Genomic DNA, 20,021 nt, shown 5'->3' with positions numbered 1-20,021 from the left:
TGTGAACTGTACTAGGACCACAATTTCTTCGTTGGTAAATGGCAATAATTATGCTTACCTTGGTAATTCTGAGTATTAAGTGAAAATAATACATTTTCCTTCTATTCTATAAATCTCTATTAGAAGCACTTTATGAACTATAAGTCTCTATATAATAATGAGGATTGATTGTTTGATAATAATAGAGATAAAATATAACAGAGGTAGTAGCAGCACAGCAATAACAGTACTATCTATTCTTATACTAGCATACACCAAGGGCTGCCATTGATTACGAACTGAGTCCTCAAACACAAATGTAGTTGGATAGACAGGGGAAAAGAATTATTAAGTTGATATCACATAAGTTATAATCAAAATTTCACAGGAAAAGTGGGGTGGACCTCTGCCATTTTTTGGCTACCCAGCATCTCGACCCTCCCTTAGTTTGTGGAATTGCTAATGCGTGAGCTTTGGAGCTAAAAAGGAAGTTAAAAAGGAAACAGAGATGATCAGACAATTGTTCCTTCAGACCTGGCACTAGGGTGTGTCCCATGATCCCAAGCTTGGCAAACTGAGTGCTCAATTGAGGGTTTTTAGCTGGAGTGAGTAACACTAAGGAACAGCAGCAGTGTAAATCTCACTTCACAGGTGGTGACATCTAGTGTCTGGTGGTGGTGGTGCCAGGAACATCTACCATCCATTAGTGACACTGGCAGCCTCTGGTATAGACTGGAAGCTCTAGGAGGTTACAGAAGTTTGATGAGGGTTTGCATTACTCCCACGTTCTCCAGCAGGCATAAATAAGTAATTTGATCTGCACACTCTGAAGCAGGAGGTTAAGGGATATAAGCTTCCCTCACCACAGGGTCAGGCGAGAGACAGAGACACATTGCTTGCTTGTTTACCAGCACCATCTGGGCTTCTGAAGAGCAATCACCAAGTCAGTCTTGCTGGCAACAACTCCATGGTCTTTGCTGCTCTTACAGAGTGTTGGTGGAGGCCATCTCTGAGACAAACCCTCCATTCCCAGTTCTTATTAGTGCTTCGGAGAGCTACCAATGGCTTTTCTTGATCAGATAGACAATTCAATGATTTTGGGCAGGGCTCACTCTGTAACAGCAATATTTGGGCAGTTTTCTGGAAATGCCTTTGAAAACAGGCTTCCAGATGTCCGCCTGGGGTGAGGAGGGCAGTGGGGGGTGGGCACGTGGCTTCAAGAGTGAAGTCTCCTCTGTACAAAATCACTTGAGTGAGGGGTGAGTGAATCAGACTCTCTAGGTTAAGGGGCCCAAAGGGACATGGAATGGAATATGAAAACCTGGGTACTAAAAGGATCTTTGGGGCAACTGAGCAGGGGAAAGGTGAGATGTCCACAGGATGAACTGAAAATTCCTTTAGCTGTAATGTTTTCTTCTGACCTGGATTTCACAAAAGTTGGAAGGACCACTACTGTTCTTACGGAGTCAATGAGACTTCAGGTACTTTTATTCTGTTTCAAGGACCTGAAGACACAGCTCTGTATATCCAACCCAAATCCTCATGCTGAGATTTAAACTTGTTCTTTCTTGTTCTGCTCTGAGTGTAGACAATAACCACTGTCCAATCTAATAAAAGCCCTGCCTAGATCTACTATAAAGAGACTGGGGCAACTGAAGTTGAAACTTCTCCAAGCCAGGTAATCTCAATTTTTTCCAATTTTCTTTGTGGCTTCTTTTCCAAGCTTTAGAAAAAAATTTCTACATGGAACTCTTTCCAGATGCCATTTTAAAGTCCCCCTAAAATTGTACAGACTACTTAAAAAGATAGGTGTCCAACAAAGATGTTAAAAAATAAAATAAAGTAAAATAAAAAGATAGGTGTATGATTCTAATGTTAGCTTTCTTCTAATTCACTGTGACCTTCTCTATGCAAATCAAAATCTATCATATTCTTACTATTTTTACCTCTTCTCTTCATCATGTTAAAAATAGTGATATTTCTATAAGCAGCAGTGCTTTGAAAAAGGCAAATCCTAGTTCACTTTATTTCTTTTTGTCAAAGAAGTCAGATTCCTTCCTGATTTCCTCCAAGATATTCTTGCCTTTCAGGCTTAATACTGAAAGCAGGAACACACAATTCCTCAATATTCCTCCACATGCTTTAATTTCTATGAACCTTAGAATTTACAGACTCATTTCACACTATTATGATTTCCCCCTATATTTTATGCTGCTTTGCTTCCTTTCTATTTTGTCTTTTGCAGAATGAACCCTCTCACGTGCTTTGAATTTCTGTAGTATGTTGGGTTGATTGTAAGCATCCTCTTATGAATTCTGCATTAGGTACTTAAAATAGTTCACATTCTTAAAAGTGTACTTATCATACCACTGTAAATTAAAGCAATTTCTAATCTAATTTACTGAAGACAAGAAATTTAGTTTTTAACTCCCTTTTCATGCTCTAAAGAATTTATAACGTCTCCCCATTTAAAGGGGGAAAAATCCATTTTAGACTTTAGTCTAAATTATATATTAGTAACTGTATAAATTTTACACTAGTAATTATATATTAGTAATAATATAGACTCATTATTTTCTAATTTAGACCATGTGTGCACAGTTTTGTATTGTGGTTTCTGTGTCAAACAATAAGTGTATTGGGGCTTCCCTGGTGGTACAGTGGTTAAGAATCTGCCTGCCAATGCAGCGAACAAGGGTTCGAGCCCTGGTCCGGGAAGATCCCACATGCCACAGAGCAACTAAGCCCCTGCACCACAACTACTGAGCCTGTGCTCTAGAGCCCGCGAGCCACAACTACTGAGCCTCTGAGCCACAACTACTGAGCCTGCGCGCCTAGAGCCTGTGCTCTGCAACAAGAGAAGCCACCGCAATGAGAAACCCGCATACCACAACTAAGAGTAGCCCCCGCTTGCTGCAACTAGAGAAAATCCCGCACACAGCAACGAAGACCCAATGCAGCCAAAAATAAATAAAATAAAATAAATAAATTTATTTAAAAAAATAAGCGTATTGATTAGCAGTTCTCAAATTTTTTAGTCTTGGGACCCCTTTGCACTCTTAAAAATTATGGAATACTCCAAAGAGCTTTTGTTTATATGGGTTATTTCTATTAATATTTACTATATTAGAAATTATAACTGAGAACTTTAAAAATGTATCTTTATTAAATCACTTTAAAATAACCATGATAAACCTATTACATATTAACATAAATAAATTTTTAGGCAAAATAACTCTATTTTCAAAATTTTAAAAATTTAGTGAGAAGAGTGTTGTTGTTTTATATTTTTGCAAATTTCTTTAATGTCTGGCTTAATAGAAGACAGCTGGATTCTCATTCCTGCTTCTGCATTCAATCTGTTTTGATACCACATGGCATACAATAACCTCTGGAAAATTCCACTGTATATTTGTGAGCGAATGAGAGTGGAAAAGGCAAGCAATGTCTTATTATTATGAAAATAGTTCTGACTTCATGGACGCCTCCCGCCCCCCCATACACAATGGTCTTAGGTACACCTAGGAGTTCCTGGGCCGCACTTCAAGAACTCCTGATTTAGATCACATTTAAGACTATATAGCATCTTAGTATACAAATGTTCCATACGTTGAGAATTTATTTGTGGCTGGAGTGATTTTAGTTGTTTCAAGAGTAACCTTTTGTTGTGTTTTGTTTTTATCCTTTGGAAGCTTGCAGGAGTCTATTTCCTGGAAATTTAAAATCTTTATCAAAATACAAGGCATTGACATCTCGTCAGTTTTTCCAGGAAAATGAGGTGCTTACTAAAATACAATCTCTGATTCTTTTATGTATCTGAAGAGATTCTTCTATTTTTTCCTTTGGTTATTGCTTCTCCCCTTTTCGCTTTGTGCTCTGGGAGCTTTTATGATTCATAGCAGAGGCCTCTATTATAGACCTCTCATGTCTGCTGCCTTCATTTTCATTTTCTGTATCTTTTTTAGAAATTCTTCTGAATTCTATAAACGTGTCTCTACCCTCTATGTTGCTGATTCAGTAGTCTGTTCTATTGCATCTTTTTTTTATTGCTTCAAAAGTTATTTTGGCTAATGTTTTGATTTTAAACAGGGTGTTCTTATTTAATAAATAAAATATTTTCTTTTCTAATTTAGAATATTGTGAGTTTTCTAAGATTTTTGTTGCCTTTAATCTGTTTCAACAGACTCACATTTATGTTTCATTTTTCTAATGACACAGAATATTTTCATAGGTTTTTTTTTTGGTCTGTTTGTCTTACTGATGAAATAATATTTGCTGATATTTATTATTGCTGACTGGGAGCCCTGGGTATTAAAACTCACCCTTAACATCTTGTTCGAATATAGAGAAAACCCACATGGACCTAACTAAATCTGAAAGACTGGCAGGATAAAGACGCCATTCGCAAATTCTTCCCCAGTACCCTGGGTGGCAAGAGGTACCTCATCAAAGACTAGAGTCTGAGGGCATCCCTGTCCTGGGAAAGAACATAAAGTAACTATGGGGCTGAGAAAAAGCTCTATGAGAATAGAGAAGAGGCTTTCTGTGCTGTTCAGTGAAAAAGAAAGACGGGACCTAGAAAATAACAGCAGAAGGAACATCAGGGCACTGTAGTTTTCATCACTTGGACAGAGAACGTCAGGGAATGTACTGCATCGTGCCCAAGTGTGTGTTTTGTGGTTACTGCTAAAGATTCAGTTGTTTTCAGGTGGCATTTTAAGGGAATCGTGGAGAAGCAGTGGTTGTTGTAATTGTTCCACTTTCCAGAATTATCTCTCTTATGGTTTTCAGAAGATCAGAAAAGGTTAGCTATCTATTAATTTAATCTAAATTTATTTACTTATTAATTTCCTATGGGGGCAGTGCCTATAGAGCTGGTATTTTTCTTCATTAACATCAGCAGGGAATCTTCAACTTTCAGTAACAATTTTTTAGCATCCCTTCTTAGAAAAAAAAATGTTTTCCAGAAGCAAGAGTCTTAATATCATCATTATTAATGGCTACTGTATTAGTTTCCTATACAGATTACCACAAGCATTGCATCTTAAAACAGCACACATTTATTATCTTAGTTTAGGAGTCAGAAATCTAAAATAGATCAGCAGAATTGTGCTCCTTCTGGAGGCTCTGAGAGAGAATCTGTTCCTGGGCTTTTCTAGCCTCTAGAGGCTGCCTACATTTCTTCTCTTCCTCCATCTTCAAAGCCAGCTGTGTATCATCTTCTCTCCCTCCTGCCTTCCTCTTCTAAGGACGCTTGTGATAAATTGGGCCTACCTAGACAATCTAGAATAATCTCCCATCTTGAGATCCTTAATTTAATCACAACTGCAAGGTCCCTTTCGAATGTAAGGTAATATATTCACAGGTTCTAGGGATTAGGACGTGGACAACTTGGAGAGAGGCATTATTATGCCTACCACAGTTACCATTTATAAAATGTCTCCTCTGTGACAGGTACTATACCATAAGCAAGTCATGTAATTTCATTATGCCTTACACAACTATGTGGTTGTTTTGCTGATGAGAAAATGAAGACTGAGAGAAGTTCAGACAATCTCCCTTCTAAATTTCAGGCCAGTCTATCCAACTGTCTACCTGACACCTCAAGTTGGATGTCAAACCTTAACATGTCCCAAACTAAGCTCTTGTGATTCCTCCCTACAACCTGCTGTACCAGCAGAATTCCCCTTTTCTCAGTAATGGCGCCATCCTTCCAGCTGCTCAGGCCATTAGAATCATCATTTTCTCTCCCCTTTCCCTCACCTCTCACATTTGATCTGTCACAAAATCCTGTTGGCTCAAAATATTTCCAGAATTTGACCATGTCTCACCATTTACATTGTTACGACTCAGGTCTAACCTCCCGTCACGGCACCCTTGGATTATTAAAGCAGGCTTCTAATCAGTCTTCCTATTTCTGGCCTTACCTCCAATTAATATATTTTCAGTAGCCAGAGTGATCTTTTAAAAAACATAACTGACAGCATGTTTGTTAGTCTTCTGCTCAAAACACTCTAATGCCTTTCTACCTCATTCAGAAGAAAAGCCAAAGTTCTCTCTATTATCTTCAAGGCCCTACCTGATGTGACTTCACCCCCTACTACTCTTTCCCTTACTCACCTTACTCTAGCTTCATTGAACTTCTTGCTGTTCTTGGAAATTTCCAAGTATGCCCCTACCTCAGGGCTTGGTATTTGCTATTTTCTCCGCGTGGAATATCTTCCTCCAGATATTGGCATAACAAGCTTCCTCCATCCTTCAGGTATTCACTCACATTCATTTTGTAGGAAAGCCTTTCCCAACTATCCTACCTAAAATATTACCCAACCCCCAGCCCTATCATTTTACATTTCCCCTTTCTGCTTTATGTTTTCTCCTTAGCACTGATCTCCATCTAACCTACCATGTATACTACTTACATAATAGGTAGGCATGGAGCTTAAGAAGACTATACAGTGTGGTAGCTGGTCTCCAAAGTGACCTGCCATGTGTTTGACCTGTAGGTATTCAAGTTCCCCTCCCAAGTTGGATGGGGAAGACTTGTATATTCAATAGAATAGTTCAGAAAAGATGGCATGTGACTCCAAAGCTAGGTCATAAAAGACATTGCAGTCTTTGCCTTGCTCTCTCTTGGATCACTCACTCTAGAGGAAGCCAGCTTCCATGCTGTGAGGATATGCAGGCAGCTCTAGGGAGAGGTCCACGTGCAGAGGAAATGAAGCCTCCTGCCAACAGTCAGCAGCAGCCATCCATGTGAGTGCGCCACCTTGGAAGTAGATCTTGGAAGTAGATCCTCCAGCCCCAGTCAAGTTTTCAGATGACTATGGCCACAGTCAGTATCTTGACTGCAACTTCATGAAAAACCTTGAGCTAGAACCCAACTAAGCTGTTCCCAAATTCCTGACCCACAGAAACAAGGGAAGAAAAACACTGCCAATCAAACCACAACTCACAATGAATGTAAGAGGCATCCTGATTTCAAAGATGTGGAAAACACTGTGCATTTTTGAATTGATGAAATATGATAATGATAATTATTGTTATTGTTGTTGTTTTCTGTATATGTTCTCCATAAGGGCAGGAGTTTTTGTAGGTTTGATTTACCTCTATAGGCCCTCTGCCTACAACAGGGCCCAGCACGTGAGAAAAAATTAAACAGCTGCTGCATGAGTGAATAAAAATTAATTTGTACAAGGCATATTGTTTATATGTGGTACAGCTGGGATTCAAGCTCAGGTCTTTGATTCTAAAGATTGTGCTCTTTTTATAGTCCATTCTTTGGGATATAGTCTATTGCCAAGATCCTCATCTTATTTTTACTCAATCCTCCTCTTTCACTAAAGTCAGATATGGGAATAATAACATATAGCTAACACTTTTCACCATGCCTAGGACTGTTCTAAGCACATTGCATGCATTAAAGTATCTAATCTTCACCACACCACCATATGGTAGGTGCTATTGTCATAAACATTTATGAAGAAACTAAGGCACAGAGAGGTAAAGTGTCTGACCCAAGGTCTCATTAGTTCTACCTGTTCGGAGTAAATAGTTATGTATGTTCTTTCTTCCAACCTCACTTCGACTGGCAATAGCTTTCTATGTCTTATCATATTTGGTAAATTCAGGGTCTCTAGATGATTTCTAGTGTTGCATTGTTCACATTCCCTATTGAAAGAGAAAACTTCTATTTGAAGCTAATATCTTAACACCTGGGAAATGAAAAATGCGGTCATTCCCAAACTAAAACTTGAAATCTTTCCTTGGAAATTCTGGTTTTAATTCTTGTTTATATTATAATTTCTAAATTAGATCTGAATATAATGAACCCTATGTGAAACCAGTGTCTATGAGTAGACACTTAAATGTGATTAGGGCTTTGTATACACTTTCATTTAGAAGGCACTCACATTTGCTCTTCATGGTAACTTTTGAGAAGCTCTCAGAAAAGGCATTCTTTACATTTAAAGATGAGAAAATTGACATCAAAGAACTTAAAGTATCCTCTTAAAATTACATGGGTAGGGAATGGTCAAGCCAGAATGTTTCTAAATCCTAGTCCAGTTCCTCACATTGAACTAGACAGCCATTGGCAGGGTTAGTACTGACCTGACGTAATTAAGTCAAGTGCAGCAGGAACTCCAATAAGTCTGGGGAGAAGCTGGGTTCCTCTTGCACCAGGAAGGATTCCTAGTGTGACTTCTGGGAAGCCAACTTGAACCTATCGAAGATTGAAGGCATAAAGGTCATTAGAATGAGATGATATATTCAGAGTCAAGGCAAGCATTCCCCTGGGTTTCTCACACCCTCAAAAACATTGCTGCATAGAATTCAGTGAGAGTTTCTACAGAGGAAATTAGTGCACACCCTCTCCTTTAATTAATAGCATAAATAGAGCTGTGCCATCCCTAAGTCTTCATGTTGAAACACATCTCCAGCTTCTTACACAATTCTTCTCTGACTCTATTATGACCTGTCTCAGCTAACACAAATAATAGTCTCCAGAAACTGTTTTATGGAACCCTGAAAGAGCCAAGCAGTCAAGAAATTAAAAGGACAATTCACAGAATGGGAAAAAATATTTGTTAATAATATATGTGGAATATATAAAGAACTTTTACAACTCAATAATAAAAAGACAAATGATCCAATTCAAATGGGCAAAGCATCTGAATAGACATTACTCCAAAAAGATACAAATGGCCAATAAGCACATGAAAAGATGCTCAATATCATTAGCCATCAGGGAAATGCGAATCAAAACTACAAGATACCATTTCATACTCACTATGATGGCTATAATAAAAAAGACAGATAATAACAAGTTTTAGAGAGTATGTGGAGCATACAAAACCCTCATATATTGCTGGTGGGAATGTAAAATGATGCAGTCACTTTGGAAAACAATTTGGCAGTTTCTCAAAGGTTAACCATAGAGTTACCATACAACCCAGCAATTCCACTCCTCAATACATACCCAAAAGAAATGAAAACATGCCCACAAAAAACACTTGTGCAAAACTTTTCATAGCATCATTGTTCATAAATCCAAGAAAGAAGAAACAATCCAAATGTCCATCAAGTAATGAATGAATAAAGAAAATGTGGTATATCCATAAAAAGAAATATTCAGCCATGGAAAGGAATAAAATACTAATGACATGTTACAACACAGGTGAACCTTGAAAACATAATGGTAAGTGGAAAAAACCAGACACAAAAGACAACATATTGTATGTTTTCATTTATATGAAGTGTCTAGAATAGGCAAATCCATACAGACAGAAAGTAGATTAGTAATTGCTAGGACTGGGGGAGAGGGAAATGATGGGTTACTCCTAAAAGGTGTGAAGTTTCTTTTGAGGGTGATGAAATATTCTAAAATCAACTGTGGTAATGATTGCATAACTCTGTGAATATACTAATATATCACTGGACTGTACACTTTAAATGAGTGAATTATATGGTATATGAATTATACCTCAGTGAAGCTATTATAAAAAGAGAAAGAAAGAAAGAAAGAAAGGAAGAAAGAAGGAAAGAAAGGAAAGAAAGAAAGAAAGAAAGAAAGAAAGAAAGAAAGAAAGAAAGAAAGAAAGAAAGAAAGAAAGAAAGAAAGAAGAGAAAGAAAGAAAGAAAGAAAGAAAGAAAGAAAAAGAAAGAAAGAAAGGAAGGGAGGAAGAAAGGAAGAAAGTCAGGCAGCAACCTCAGTCCAGATGAGAGGGTGAGCTTGAGACCTTAATCACATGCCTCTCTTGGCCTTAAAAGTGGCCAAAGCTCTGTTAGTCATTTTCCAGGTATAAGGATGGGAGGAGGAGGGTACTTAAATACAGACTGCCATTTACCCAAATCGTGATGCCAACAGCTCCAAAATACCTGGAATGTTTGAGCCTCTCTCACTTGAGGCTTTCCTAGCAGTTGATCACCATTTTTCCCACCAGTGGTCATCCCTATCCCTTGACTTACTATTGCTTATAACTTAGATCTGCATTCAGTGTGCAGAAGGTCATGGTATGAGGAACACAGAAAAAGGAACACTTAGGATATGTGTCTTTATTTATAAGTTTTATAAAAAATTAAAACAACATAGTGAAATGGTTAAATAAATTATGATAAATCTATAAGATGAAAAATTATGCAACCATTTAAAATGATATTTTTAAGGAATATTTCCAATAAGATTGACAGCAAATTTCTCATCAGAAACCATGGAGAGGGCTTCCCTCGTGGCACAGTGGTTAAGAATCCACCTGTCAATGCAGGAGACACAGGTTCAAGCCCTGGTCCGGGAAGATCCCACATGCCACGGAGCAACAAAGCCCATGCGCCATAACTACTGAGTCTGCACTCTAGAGCCCGCTAGCCATGACTACTGAGCCCACATGCCACAGCTACCAAACCCCATGCACCTAGAGCCCGTGCTCTGCAACAAGAGAAGCCACCACAATAAGAAGCCTGCTCACCACAAGGAAGAGTAGACCCCACTCACCACAACTAGAAAAAGCCCACACCCAGCAACAAAGACTCAACACAGCCAAAAATAAATAAAGTAATTAATCAATTTAAAAAAAAAAAAAAGAAACCAGGAAGACCAGTGCCAGTGGGATGACACGTTCAAAGTACTGAAAGAAAAGTACTGTCAACCAAGAATTCTACATCCAGCAAAACTAGTCTTTAAAAATGAAGGCAAATTGGGACTTCCCTGGTGGTGCAGTTGTTAAGAATCTGCCTGCCAATGCAGGGGACACAGGTTCGAGCCCTGGTCCGGGAAGATCCCACATGTCATGGAGCAATTAAGCCCGTGCACCACAACTACTGAGCCTACACTCTAGAGCCCGCGAGCCACAACTACTAACACCCGTGAGCCTAGAGTCCATGCTCCACAACAAGAGAAGCCACCGCAATGAGAAGCCCGCGCACCACAGTGAAGAGTAGCCCCCGCTCACCGCAACTAGAGAAAGCCCACATGCAGCAATGAAGACCCAACACAGCCCAAAATAAATAAATAAATAAATAAAAATTTATTTTAAAAATGAAGGCAAATTAAGACATTTTCAGATAAATAAAAATTGAATTTGTTGCTAGCAGATCTGCCCTACAAGAAATCCTTCAGGATGAAGTGAAAAGACACTAGACAGTAACTCAAATCCACATGAAGGAATAAAGAACACTGTTAAAGGGTAACTACACAGGTAAATATAAAAGACAGTATTAATGTAATTTTTTGTTTGCAATTCCTCTTTTTTCTTATCTGATTTAAAAGACCACTACATTAAGCAATAATTATATATTTATGTTGATGGGCATGCAATGTATAATGATATAATTTGTGACAATAACAGCATAAAGGGGGTGTGTAACAGAACTATGTGGGAGCAAATTTTTTACATACTATTGAAATTAAGTTGGTATTAATCTGAACTAGCTTGTCAGAAATTAAGACGTTAGTCTCCAGGGCAACCACCACTAAGAAAATAACTCAAAAATATACAGTGAAAGAAACAATAAGAGAATTAAAAGTGTGCTAGAACTTATCCATTTAATACAAACAAAAGCATTAATGGAGGAATTGAGGAATGAAAAAATATAAGACGTAGAAAACAAACAGCAAAATGGCAAAAGTCCTTCCTTATCAGTAATTATGTTAAATGTAAATGGTAGAGATTGGTAGAATGGATAAAGAATATTTAGCAATAATTTAAATACGGTATTAGTATAAAAATAGAGTACAGGTGAAATACAATAAAATTCCAAATGTAGTTTTTAAAAAAATAAAAAAGATTGCAAAGAAAAAAATAGTAAGAAAAAAAATTACACAGGAAAAAGACAAGGAAGAAAAAAAATAAAATGTTAATAGTGGTTATTTCTGAACTGTGAGTTTATGGTGACTTCAGTTTTACATCTTTATATTTTCCTGTATTTTATAGTCTATTACAATGATGAATATTATCTTTATTATTAGAAAAATATATTACTTATAAAAATATTACTATTATAAGACTGGTATCACAAACCTCAATCTATATGTCTAATAACCCAAATTAAATCTATTTCCAGAAATAAATGGATTTACTAGTTGTGCGCTGTTTCCAATAGGAACTTGTCTTCTTAGGTACTAAAAATTATGAGACCACAAAACTGAAATGTTTGAGAAAGGAAACAAAAATTGAAATAAATATGCACACTCAGGGGTGATAGTCAAAATATTTAATACCTCATACTGCATGAGCATGGCTCAGTGAAATCTGATGTGGGCCATAGTACTAGAGCAAGGTCCTGGGGGTCCTGTACAGGAGTTCCCCTTTAGCTAGTGGGTCATGGGAAGGTCCAAAGGCTAGGGTTAGGGGAAGTGATGGGACAGTCACAGGCTCAGGGTAGTAGCTCTTTATCAACTAGAATGGACATATTTCAACATTTCAACAACCAGTAACACTGTACTCGTACATAACAGCTGAACACCAGTGCTAGAAAAACCTAAGAGTTGTGAACCAGTAAGCTAACCATTCAAAATGATCATGTCTGATGCTTATGACTACATTTAGAGCTTGCTCTAAAGAAAAGCTCCCTACATCAAACCCCATATGGATCCCCTCTGTTACCTCTGCATGGGCAATCCTATAGTGACAGCCCAGGGCCAGCTCCAGTCCCCCTCCTAAAGCCACCCTTTGGATAGCTGCCACCACAGGCTTCTTGTTTCTCTGTATTTCATCTACTACACTTCCCAGTGTCAAGTCAAAGGTCATATCAGCACTGAAGCCACGGATATCAGCACCTAAGAACACAAAGACAAGGAAAAAAGAGAGTTGAGGAAGACTTGGGCTTTGCTATAGAACAATAAGTTACCAGATTACACTTAAGGAATCCCAGACCTCTTTGGACCCATGAAACACTTTATCCTTTGGTTGCAGACACAGTAAAGGAACAAGTAGCCTGGAAAATGTAGAGAGATATGAGAGAAAATCCTCAAATCTTTATCAGAAGTCCTGTAATCTAAAATCTGTCTTTCCATATGATAGTAGTAACTCTACTTTTAGAAAAATTTGAAAGCTCAGAAAAGGGAAGCAAAGATTCTAAGATTGAGTCAGCCATTCCCATTTTTTGCATGATACTGCTCACCAACTCTATTCACAGCAATTTAGACCCATATCTTTGTTAAGGGCATCAGTCATTACAACATAAAACCTCAGGGTAAAATGCAGACATATTTGTGAGTTATATGTTAATCAATCAGCTTAGAATTACATTTCTGTGATAGACTTTTTTGTGATCAATAAAAGTAACAACATTTACTGCTTTTCCTAATTATAAAAATAATATGCATTATAGAAATTTTGAAAAATACACCAAATTATAAAGGACAAAAATATTACTCCAAATATCACCACACAGAGATAACAATGTAATATTTTGGTGAATTTTTAGTTTTTTCCCAACACATGTATGTAAATTGCTTTGTGACCTTGAGTAAGTTATTTAACCATTTTGTTTCAATACCTATCTTAAATGACTGATGTGACAATTAAATGAATGTTTACTGTAATATATATTTTTAACAATATTGAGAACACTCTGTAAAGTCATTTTTTATATTTTCCTTTTTTCACATAACATTATACATAGTAGTGAGCTTTTCCCCTATAGCATTATATGTTCTTTGAAAATATTAAGCCTGGTACAAGTTAAAAAGTTACATTAATTATTTCATGTTCAACCTTTCTTTCTTTCTTTTTTTTTTTTTGCTACCTGCTCCTCATCTAGCATCCATCCAGGGATTATGCTTTTTTTCTCACCAATCCATCATATTTCACACTCTACTGTTATTATTCTTATTTTTTTAGATTCCTTTTGGTTCTAGAGAAACAAGGTGAACTTCAGTCTGAATGTCACGTCTATTATTCCTGTAACTTCAGGTTAAACTAATTTTTCAAGTAACAGAAGCAATTAACATTTGTTGGATAAAAACTATACATCAGGCACTGGGCTAAATAGTTTCATATATTGTCTCATTTAATTTACTTAACATCTAAGTTAAATAGTCTATTAACAATTTCCATTTTACAGGTTTAAGTTTAAGGCTTTGAGATGTTAAGTGACTAGTTCAGACATGATTCTGTAACTGGTCGAATAAGGATTTGAGCTCAGGCAGTTTGACTATACAGCTCACATTCTTAAATGTTATACTACATTCTTCTACTTGCAGCAAAAGGTTAGTATGATCATCCCAATTTTATAGAAACCAAGGCACAGACAAGAGTATAGTGATTTCACTTTTTAACTGTTTATCTCTGGCACATAGAAATGCAATTAATTTTTGGATACTGATTTTACATCCAGCAAAATTCCTAAATTCTATTATTAATTCTAATAATTTTCTGATAGATTTATTTTTTACAAATACTCATGTCTTCTGAATAATGATGTTTCTGTTTCTTCCTTCCCAATCCTTATACCTTATTTCTTTTTCTAGGCTGGCCAGGGCCTAGAATATAATGTCAAATACAAATGGTGATAGCAGCCAGCCTTGTCTTATTCCTTTCTGAAAAGGAAAGCATTCAATTTACCATTTTGTTTGATGCTTGCTGTAGGTTTTTAAAAATAGATACATTTTGCCTGATGAAGACATTTTCTTTCTATATTTAGTTTACTACGAATTTTAATCTTTAATGCATGCTAAACGTCACCAAGTGTTTTTTTCTGAATCTCTTGAAATAATCACATGATTTTCCTCCTTTAATCTTTTAATAGGATGAATTACATTGATTTCTCATGTTTAATCAATCTGGTATTTCTGGGATGAAAGTGATATATCATGCTTTTTACATATCATTAGATTCAGTTTTATTATATACTGTTTCAGAATTTTGTTTTGTTTTGTTTTTTTTAAGATGTTAGCTATGAGTTTTTCTTTTTTTTTTTAAATTTATTTATTTATTTATTTATTTTTGGCTGTGTTGGGTCTTCGTTTCTGTGCAAGGGCTTTCTCCAGTTGCGGCAAGCGGGGGCCACTCTTCATGGCGGTGCGCGGGCCTCTCACCATCGTGGCCTCTCTTGTTGTGGAGCACAGGCTCCAGAGGCGCAGGCTCAGTAGTTGTGGCTCATGGGCCCAGCCGCTCCGCGGCATGTGGGATCCTCCCAGACCAGGGCTCGAACCCGTGTCCCCTGCATTAGCAGGCAGACTCCCAACCACTGCGCCACCAGGGAAGCCCTGTTTCAGAGTTTTATATCTAGGTTTACAAATAAAATTGGCCTTTAATTTTGCTTTTTCATACTGTCCTTGGCAGGTTTTGTTATCAAGGTTATGCTAGCCTCACAAGATGAGTTGGGAAGTGTACTGGATAGAACGGTGTCCACCCAGAGCCTGTGAATGTGATCTTATTTGGAAATAGGGTCTTTGCAGATATAATCAGGTAAAGAAGAGGTCATACTGGATCAGTGTGGGTCTATATAAGATCAGGGAAATTTGGACACAGAGGAGAAAGCCACAGGAAGACAGAGGCAGAGATAGGGATAATGCAGCAACAAGCCAAGGAATGCCAAGTATTGCCAGCAACCACAGAAGCTAGAAAAGGCAAGGAAGGATTCTTCCCTAGAGGCTTTGGAGAAAGAATGGTCTTGCAGATATCTTGATTTTGTACTTTTAGCCTCTGGAACTCTGAGAGAATAAACTTCTGTTGTTTTAAGCCACCCAGTTTGTGCTCACTTGTTATGGCAGCCCCAGGAAACTAATAGAGAAAGTGTTCCCTCTTATTTTTATTCTCTGAAATGTTTGTGTAAAATTAGAATAATATTTTCCTTGACTTTTCAGTTAGAGGTTACCAATGAAGTCATCTGGGGCTTGAATTTACTTTGTGAGATTTTTGATTACTGACTCAATTTCTTTAATGGTTTTCTGCTTCTTCTTGAGTCAATTTTGTAAGCTCTGTTTTTCTACTTGTTCATATTATCTTTTTTAATGGCTAGAGCATCTTCAGTGATATCCCTTTTGTCATTCTTTATATGTATTGTTTGTACCGTCTCTTTTTTTTTCTTGATAAGCCTCTCCGAAGCTTTATCAATATTATTAGTATTTTCAAAGAACTTCTGATATTATTGTTCTCTTGATTCACATTCGTATTCTATTTTAGTAATTTCCCCTCTATCATTTCCTTCCTTCTACTTCATTTGGATCTATTTTACTGTTTGTTTTGTCAGTTCCTTAATATAGATGCTTATCACAATATGTTTCAGTGTTTTTTCTTTTCTGATATATACCTTTAAGGCCATACATTTCCTGCTAAGGTTTGCTTTAACTGTATCCCTCAAGTTTTATATATTGTTTTTACTATCAGTCAGTTAAAAATATTTTCTAAATTGCATTATGATTTCTGCTTTGACTCAAAGTTTATTAAGAAATGAATTTATTTTCCAAACTCATGAGAATCTCTAGTTATATTTTAGTTATTGGTTTCTAGCTTGATTGCACTGTTGTCAGAGAACACATTCTAAATGAAATTTATTGAGATAAGCTTTCACAGTCCAGTAGCTGATCAACTTTTGTAAATGTTGCAGATTGGAGAAGAATACATATTTTCCGATTGCTGGGCACATTGTTCTATCTAAGTCCATTAAGTCAAGTCTGACAATCCCTAATGCTTTTCCAGGACAATTATTTTTGCTGCCTCTGAACTCTAACTACATTCTCTCCTACCTCCTTTTTTACAAAGAAATATCAGTTCTGATTTTACATAACTCTGATCCCTCACTCCATGCCTCAAAGTCACCATCTTGGGCTCCCAACCTTAAGTTTTCAAACAGTTGAGTAAGCTATTTAATAGCTGGTTAATGTTTGGCCCATTATTTAATTTCTCTTAGGCTTAGCCTTCTCATCTGTAAATGGAAATTGTAGGATTTACTGAGGATTAAAATATAAAGTATGTAAAAATATTACTATTTTCATTGTTAATAAGTAAATAAGCTACACGGTACTGGCACATAGCAGGTAAGCTAAATGGTAATTATTATAATGATTAATGTGTTCATATTTATTCATTGTTATGACTTCAACATCTATTTCTTCTCAGGTTACCACTGACATACGTTAAATTCCTCTGGCCAAAAAAAAAAAAAAGAAGAAGAAGAAAAAAAAAGAAAAAAATTCCTCTGGCTACAGTAAGAATACATGGGCCTTCATATCCATGTGACTTTTGTCAAAGGGTATAATTTGGGAAAAGAAGAAAAGGTGCCACAAATACCAGTGAATAAATCACCACTTCAGATGCTTTTGCCGTATTTTGTCACTATTTTGCATCTTCACAGGATAACCCAATAAAGAGTGCATGGTCACTGAGATGGGTGACTATCAGAAGAAAAATGAACTCCATTGCAGGACTCTGTGTGAAATAAAAAATAACATTTATCGAACATGTTCTGCATGCAAGCACTGCTCTAGGGGTTTTCAGATGTGTTATCTCATTTACTCTCACAAAAACCTGTTAAGATATAAATATTATGGTTTCTATTTTATAAATAGAGAAATTGAGGTTCAGGAGATTTAAGGGACTTGCCCAAGCTCACATAGGATGGTGACATATGCAGAGCAGATATGTACCAGCAGGTGTATACTAGCAGCTATAATAGCCATCAAGCCTGGAATTAAATGTCCTCCAAAGGCCCAGTCCAATATAAAAGAGAGTAAGGTCAGCATCTTCTCTGGGTCTCTCCTGTGACTCTTGTCTCTTTCTCCACAATGTTTCTCATTCCCGTTCAACTCCCATATTCATTACCCACACTATAGTATTACCCACAGGGACAGATAATGCAGCATTGATCTCAGTCTGTGGCAGGATTTCAGAGAGAGTGGGAGAGGGTTAGACACTGGTTACCTGCAGAGAAGATGCCATCTGCTCCACAAATCACAATGGCTTTTACTGTATGGTCTGTTAGAGCTTTCTGCAGACCCTCTTTTATTCCACGGAGAACAGTCTGACTAAAAGGGCAAAAAATTACATGAAGCATGAGTCAGAATCAAATTTCTACCATCTCAGAGGTTTGTTTTTCCTTTCCTAACAATGAAAAATTAAACACAAGATGTATAAAAATCCTAGATACTTATCATTAAACTTCCACTAATTTAACAAATAATATATGTGTCTACTGTAAATTAAGCACTGAGCTGATTAAACACATAAACTTTAGGAAAAAAAAGTGTTTTCCTACATTTTGCTGTAACTTTGACCACTTATAATCAGCACTATCAATTTAAAAATATTATATACATATCCTATGTACAGTGAGGGTTTACAACATCCTAGGGAGAACAAAATGTACACAACACAATATCACACTAAGATGAGTGCTGTAATAAAGGTACAAAGAAAGTGACGTGGAACTTCTGAGAGGAAAGAGAGTCTTTTTTTTTTAAATAAATTTATTTATTATTTATTTATTTACTTTTTTTGGCTGTGTTGGATCTTCGTTGCTGAGCGTGGGCTTTCTCTAGTTGTGGTGAGCGGGGGCTACTCTTTGTTGTGGTGCACGGGGTTCTCATTGCGGTGGCTTCTCTTGTTGCGGAGCACAGGCTCCAGGCACACGGGCTTCAGTAGTTGTGCTCATGGGCTCAGTAGCTGTGGCTCACAGGCTCTAGAGCGCAGCTCAGTAGTTGTGGCGCATGGGCTTAGTTGCTCCGCAGCATGTGGGATCTTCCTGGACCAGGGATTGAACCCGTGTCCCCTGCATTGGCAGGTGGATTCTTAACCACTGCGTCACCAGGGAAGTCCCAAGAAAGTCTTTTCAATTTGTCATATTGGCATAATATAAGAAAACTGAAATTGTCTAAAAATAACAGTCTAAGCGATGTGGCAGGGGCTGCAAGTTACCCCCAAATATCCCTCCATCCCGACATTCTTCGAAGTATTAAACATCTGGTTTTTAGCTGGATACATGGCTGCCCAAAATAAAGACTACATTTCCCAGCAGTAAGGTCAGCCCGAGGCATTAATTTCTGGCCAATGAGATGGAAACGGATTTGGTACATGCAACTTTTGGGAATAGTCCTCAAAGGATTGGGTATGCTTTTTGCTTTTTCTTTCCTCCCTACTCCTGGCAGGAATGCAGATATGATGGCTAGATTCAGAGCAGCCATTATGGATCAAGAGGTGGAAGCTGTTTATTGAGGATGGCGGAACAAAAGATAGACAGAATTGGGATCACTGACGATTGTGGAGCAGCCATACCAGCCCTTCCAGGACACTGCTGTGAGAGACATCAACTTTTTCTTATTGAATCCATCATTATTTTGAGTTTTCTGTCACTAGCAGCCAAGCCTAATCCTAACTAATTTAGGAGGTAAAGGCAAGGTCTGGGAAAGAAAGGGCATGTAGTAGACTTTGCCACATTTCAGTCATCCACAGAGGAGATAGTTAAAGCCAAGATTGAATGAGTCTGCCAAAGAAAAAGAAGAGAGAGCTGAGGGTAGATCTAGACGATCTAAGAGGTGGGAGAGGCTCAGCAGAGTGATTCAGTACCAAGGGAGCCCAAAGTCACAGAGACCAGGAGAGGAGAATTTGCCATGAAGCAGAGGATCAACAAGTGCCAAGGGATGATAAAGGAGGAGAACTGGGAAGAGTGGTGAGGAATTGCTTAAAGGAAAAACGATAGAACCAGAGTCCAATCGGTTTTGCCTTAGAATTTTAAGTATTTGGGGAACATTTTATACAGGGTGAAAAAAAATCTTAAAACAAACAACAACAACAAATGTCCATAAAGCCAGATTGTTCAGACCAGCAACTATGAGTTAAAACCTCAGGGAATAAAGGAGATACTTGCCCTTGTTTATGGCAATTCCCTTTTACCTAGTTACTTTTCACCATTTAACCCAGATGAAATCAAACAAAACCTCTTGCCTTCAACTAGTTAATTACAAACCAAATCTGCTAATGGAAAACTGATTCTGAACCATCCATACTATTGAGAAGTCCAAAAGGCACATATTTCCTTCTGGGTAAACGATAGCTGGAAAATGAGCCCAATCTGTGCCACTGAGGAGACAAGGCTGGCTTTTCCCA

The 20,021-nt window shown here is 37.4% G+C and overlaps 1 protein-coding gene across 3 annotated transcripts in view; it reads right to left on the bottom strand.

Annotated features, from left to right (window-relative positions):
- The window catches only part of EHHADH (enoyl-CoA hydratase and 3-hydroxyacyl CoA dehydrogenase), a 51,992-nt gene that overhangs the window by 28,495 nt on the left and 3,476 nt on the right, over positions 1–20,021 (bottom strand). The window contains exons 2-4 of one of the 3 annotated variants that reach the window (XM_082392947.1): positions 17,841–17,944; positions 12,579–12,751; positions 8,089–8,200 (exon numbers count right to left, since the gene is read on the bottom strand). In XM_082392947.1, the coding sequence (XP_082249073.1) occupies positions 8,089–8,200; positions 12,579–12,751; positions 17,841–17,944 (389 nt within the window). Of the gene's footprint in view, positions 1–8,088; positions 8,201–12,578; positions 12,752–17,225; positions 17,313–17,840; positions 17,945–20,021 lie in introns of those variants that run through there. The other 2 variants (XM_082392949.1, XM_082392948.1) reach the window with 2 other exon arrangements.

This window comes from Balaenoptera borealis (genome assembly GCF_965194805.1).
Source record: "Balaenoptera borealis genome assembly, chromosome: 5".
In the NCBI taxonomy this organism is placed as follows: domain Eukaryota; kingdom Metazoa; phylum Chordata; class Mammalia; order Artiodactyla; family Balaenopteridae; genus Balaenoptera; species Balaenoptera borealis.
Note: the sequence above shows the minus strand (reverse complement) of the source record. Positions and strands in the feature narration are given on the sequence as shown.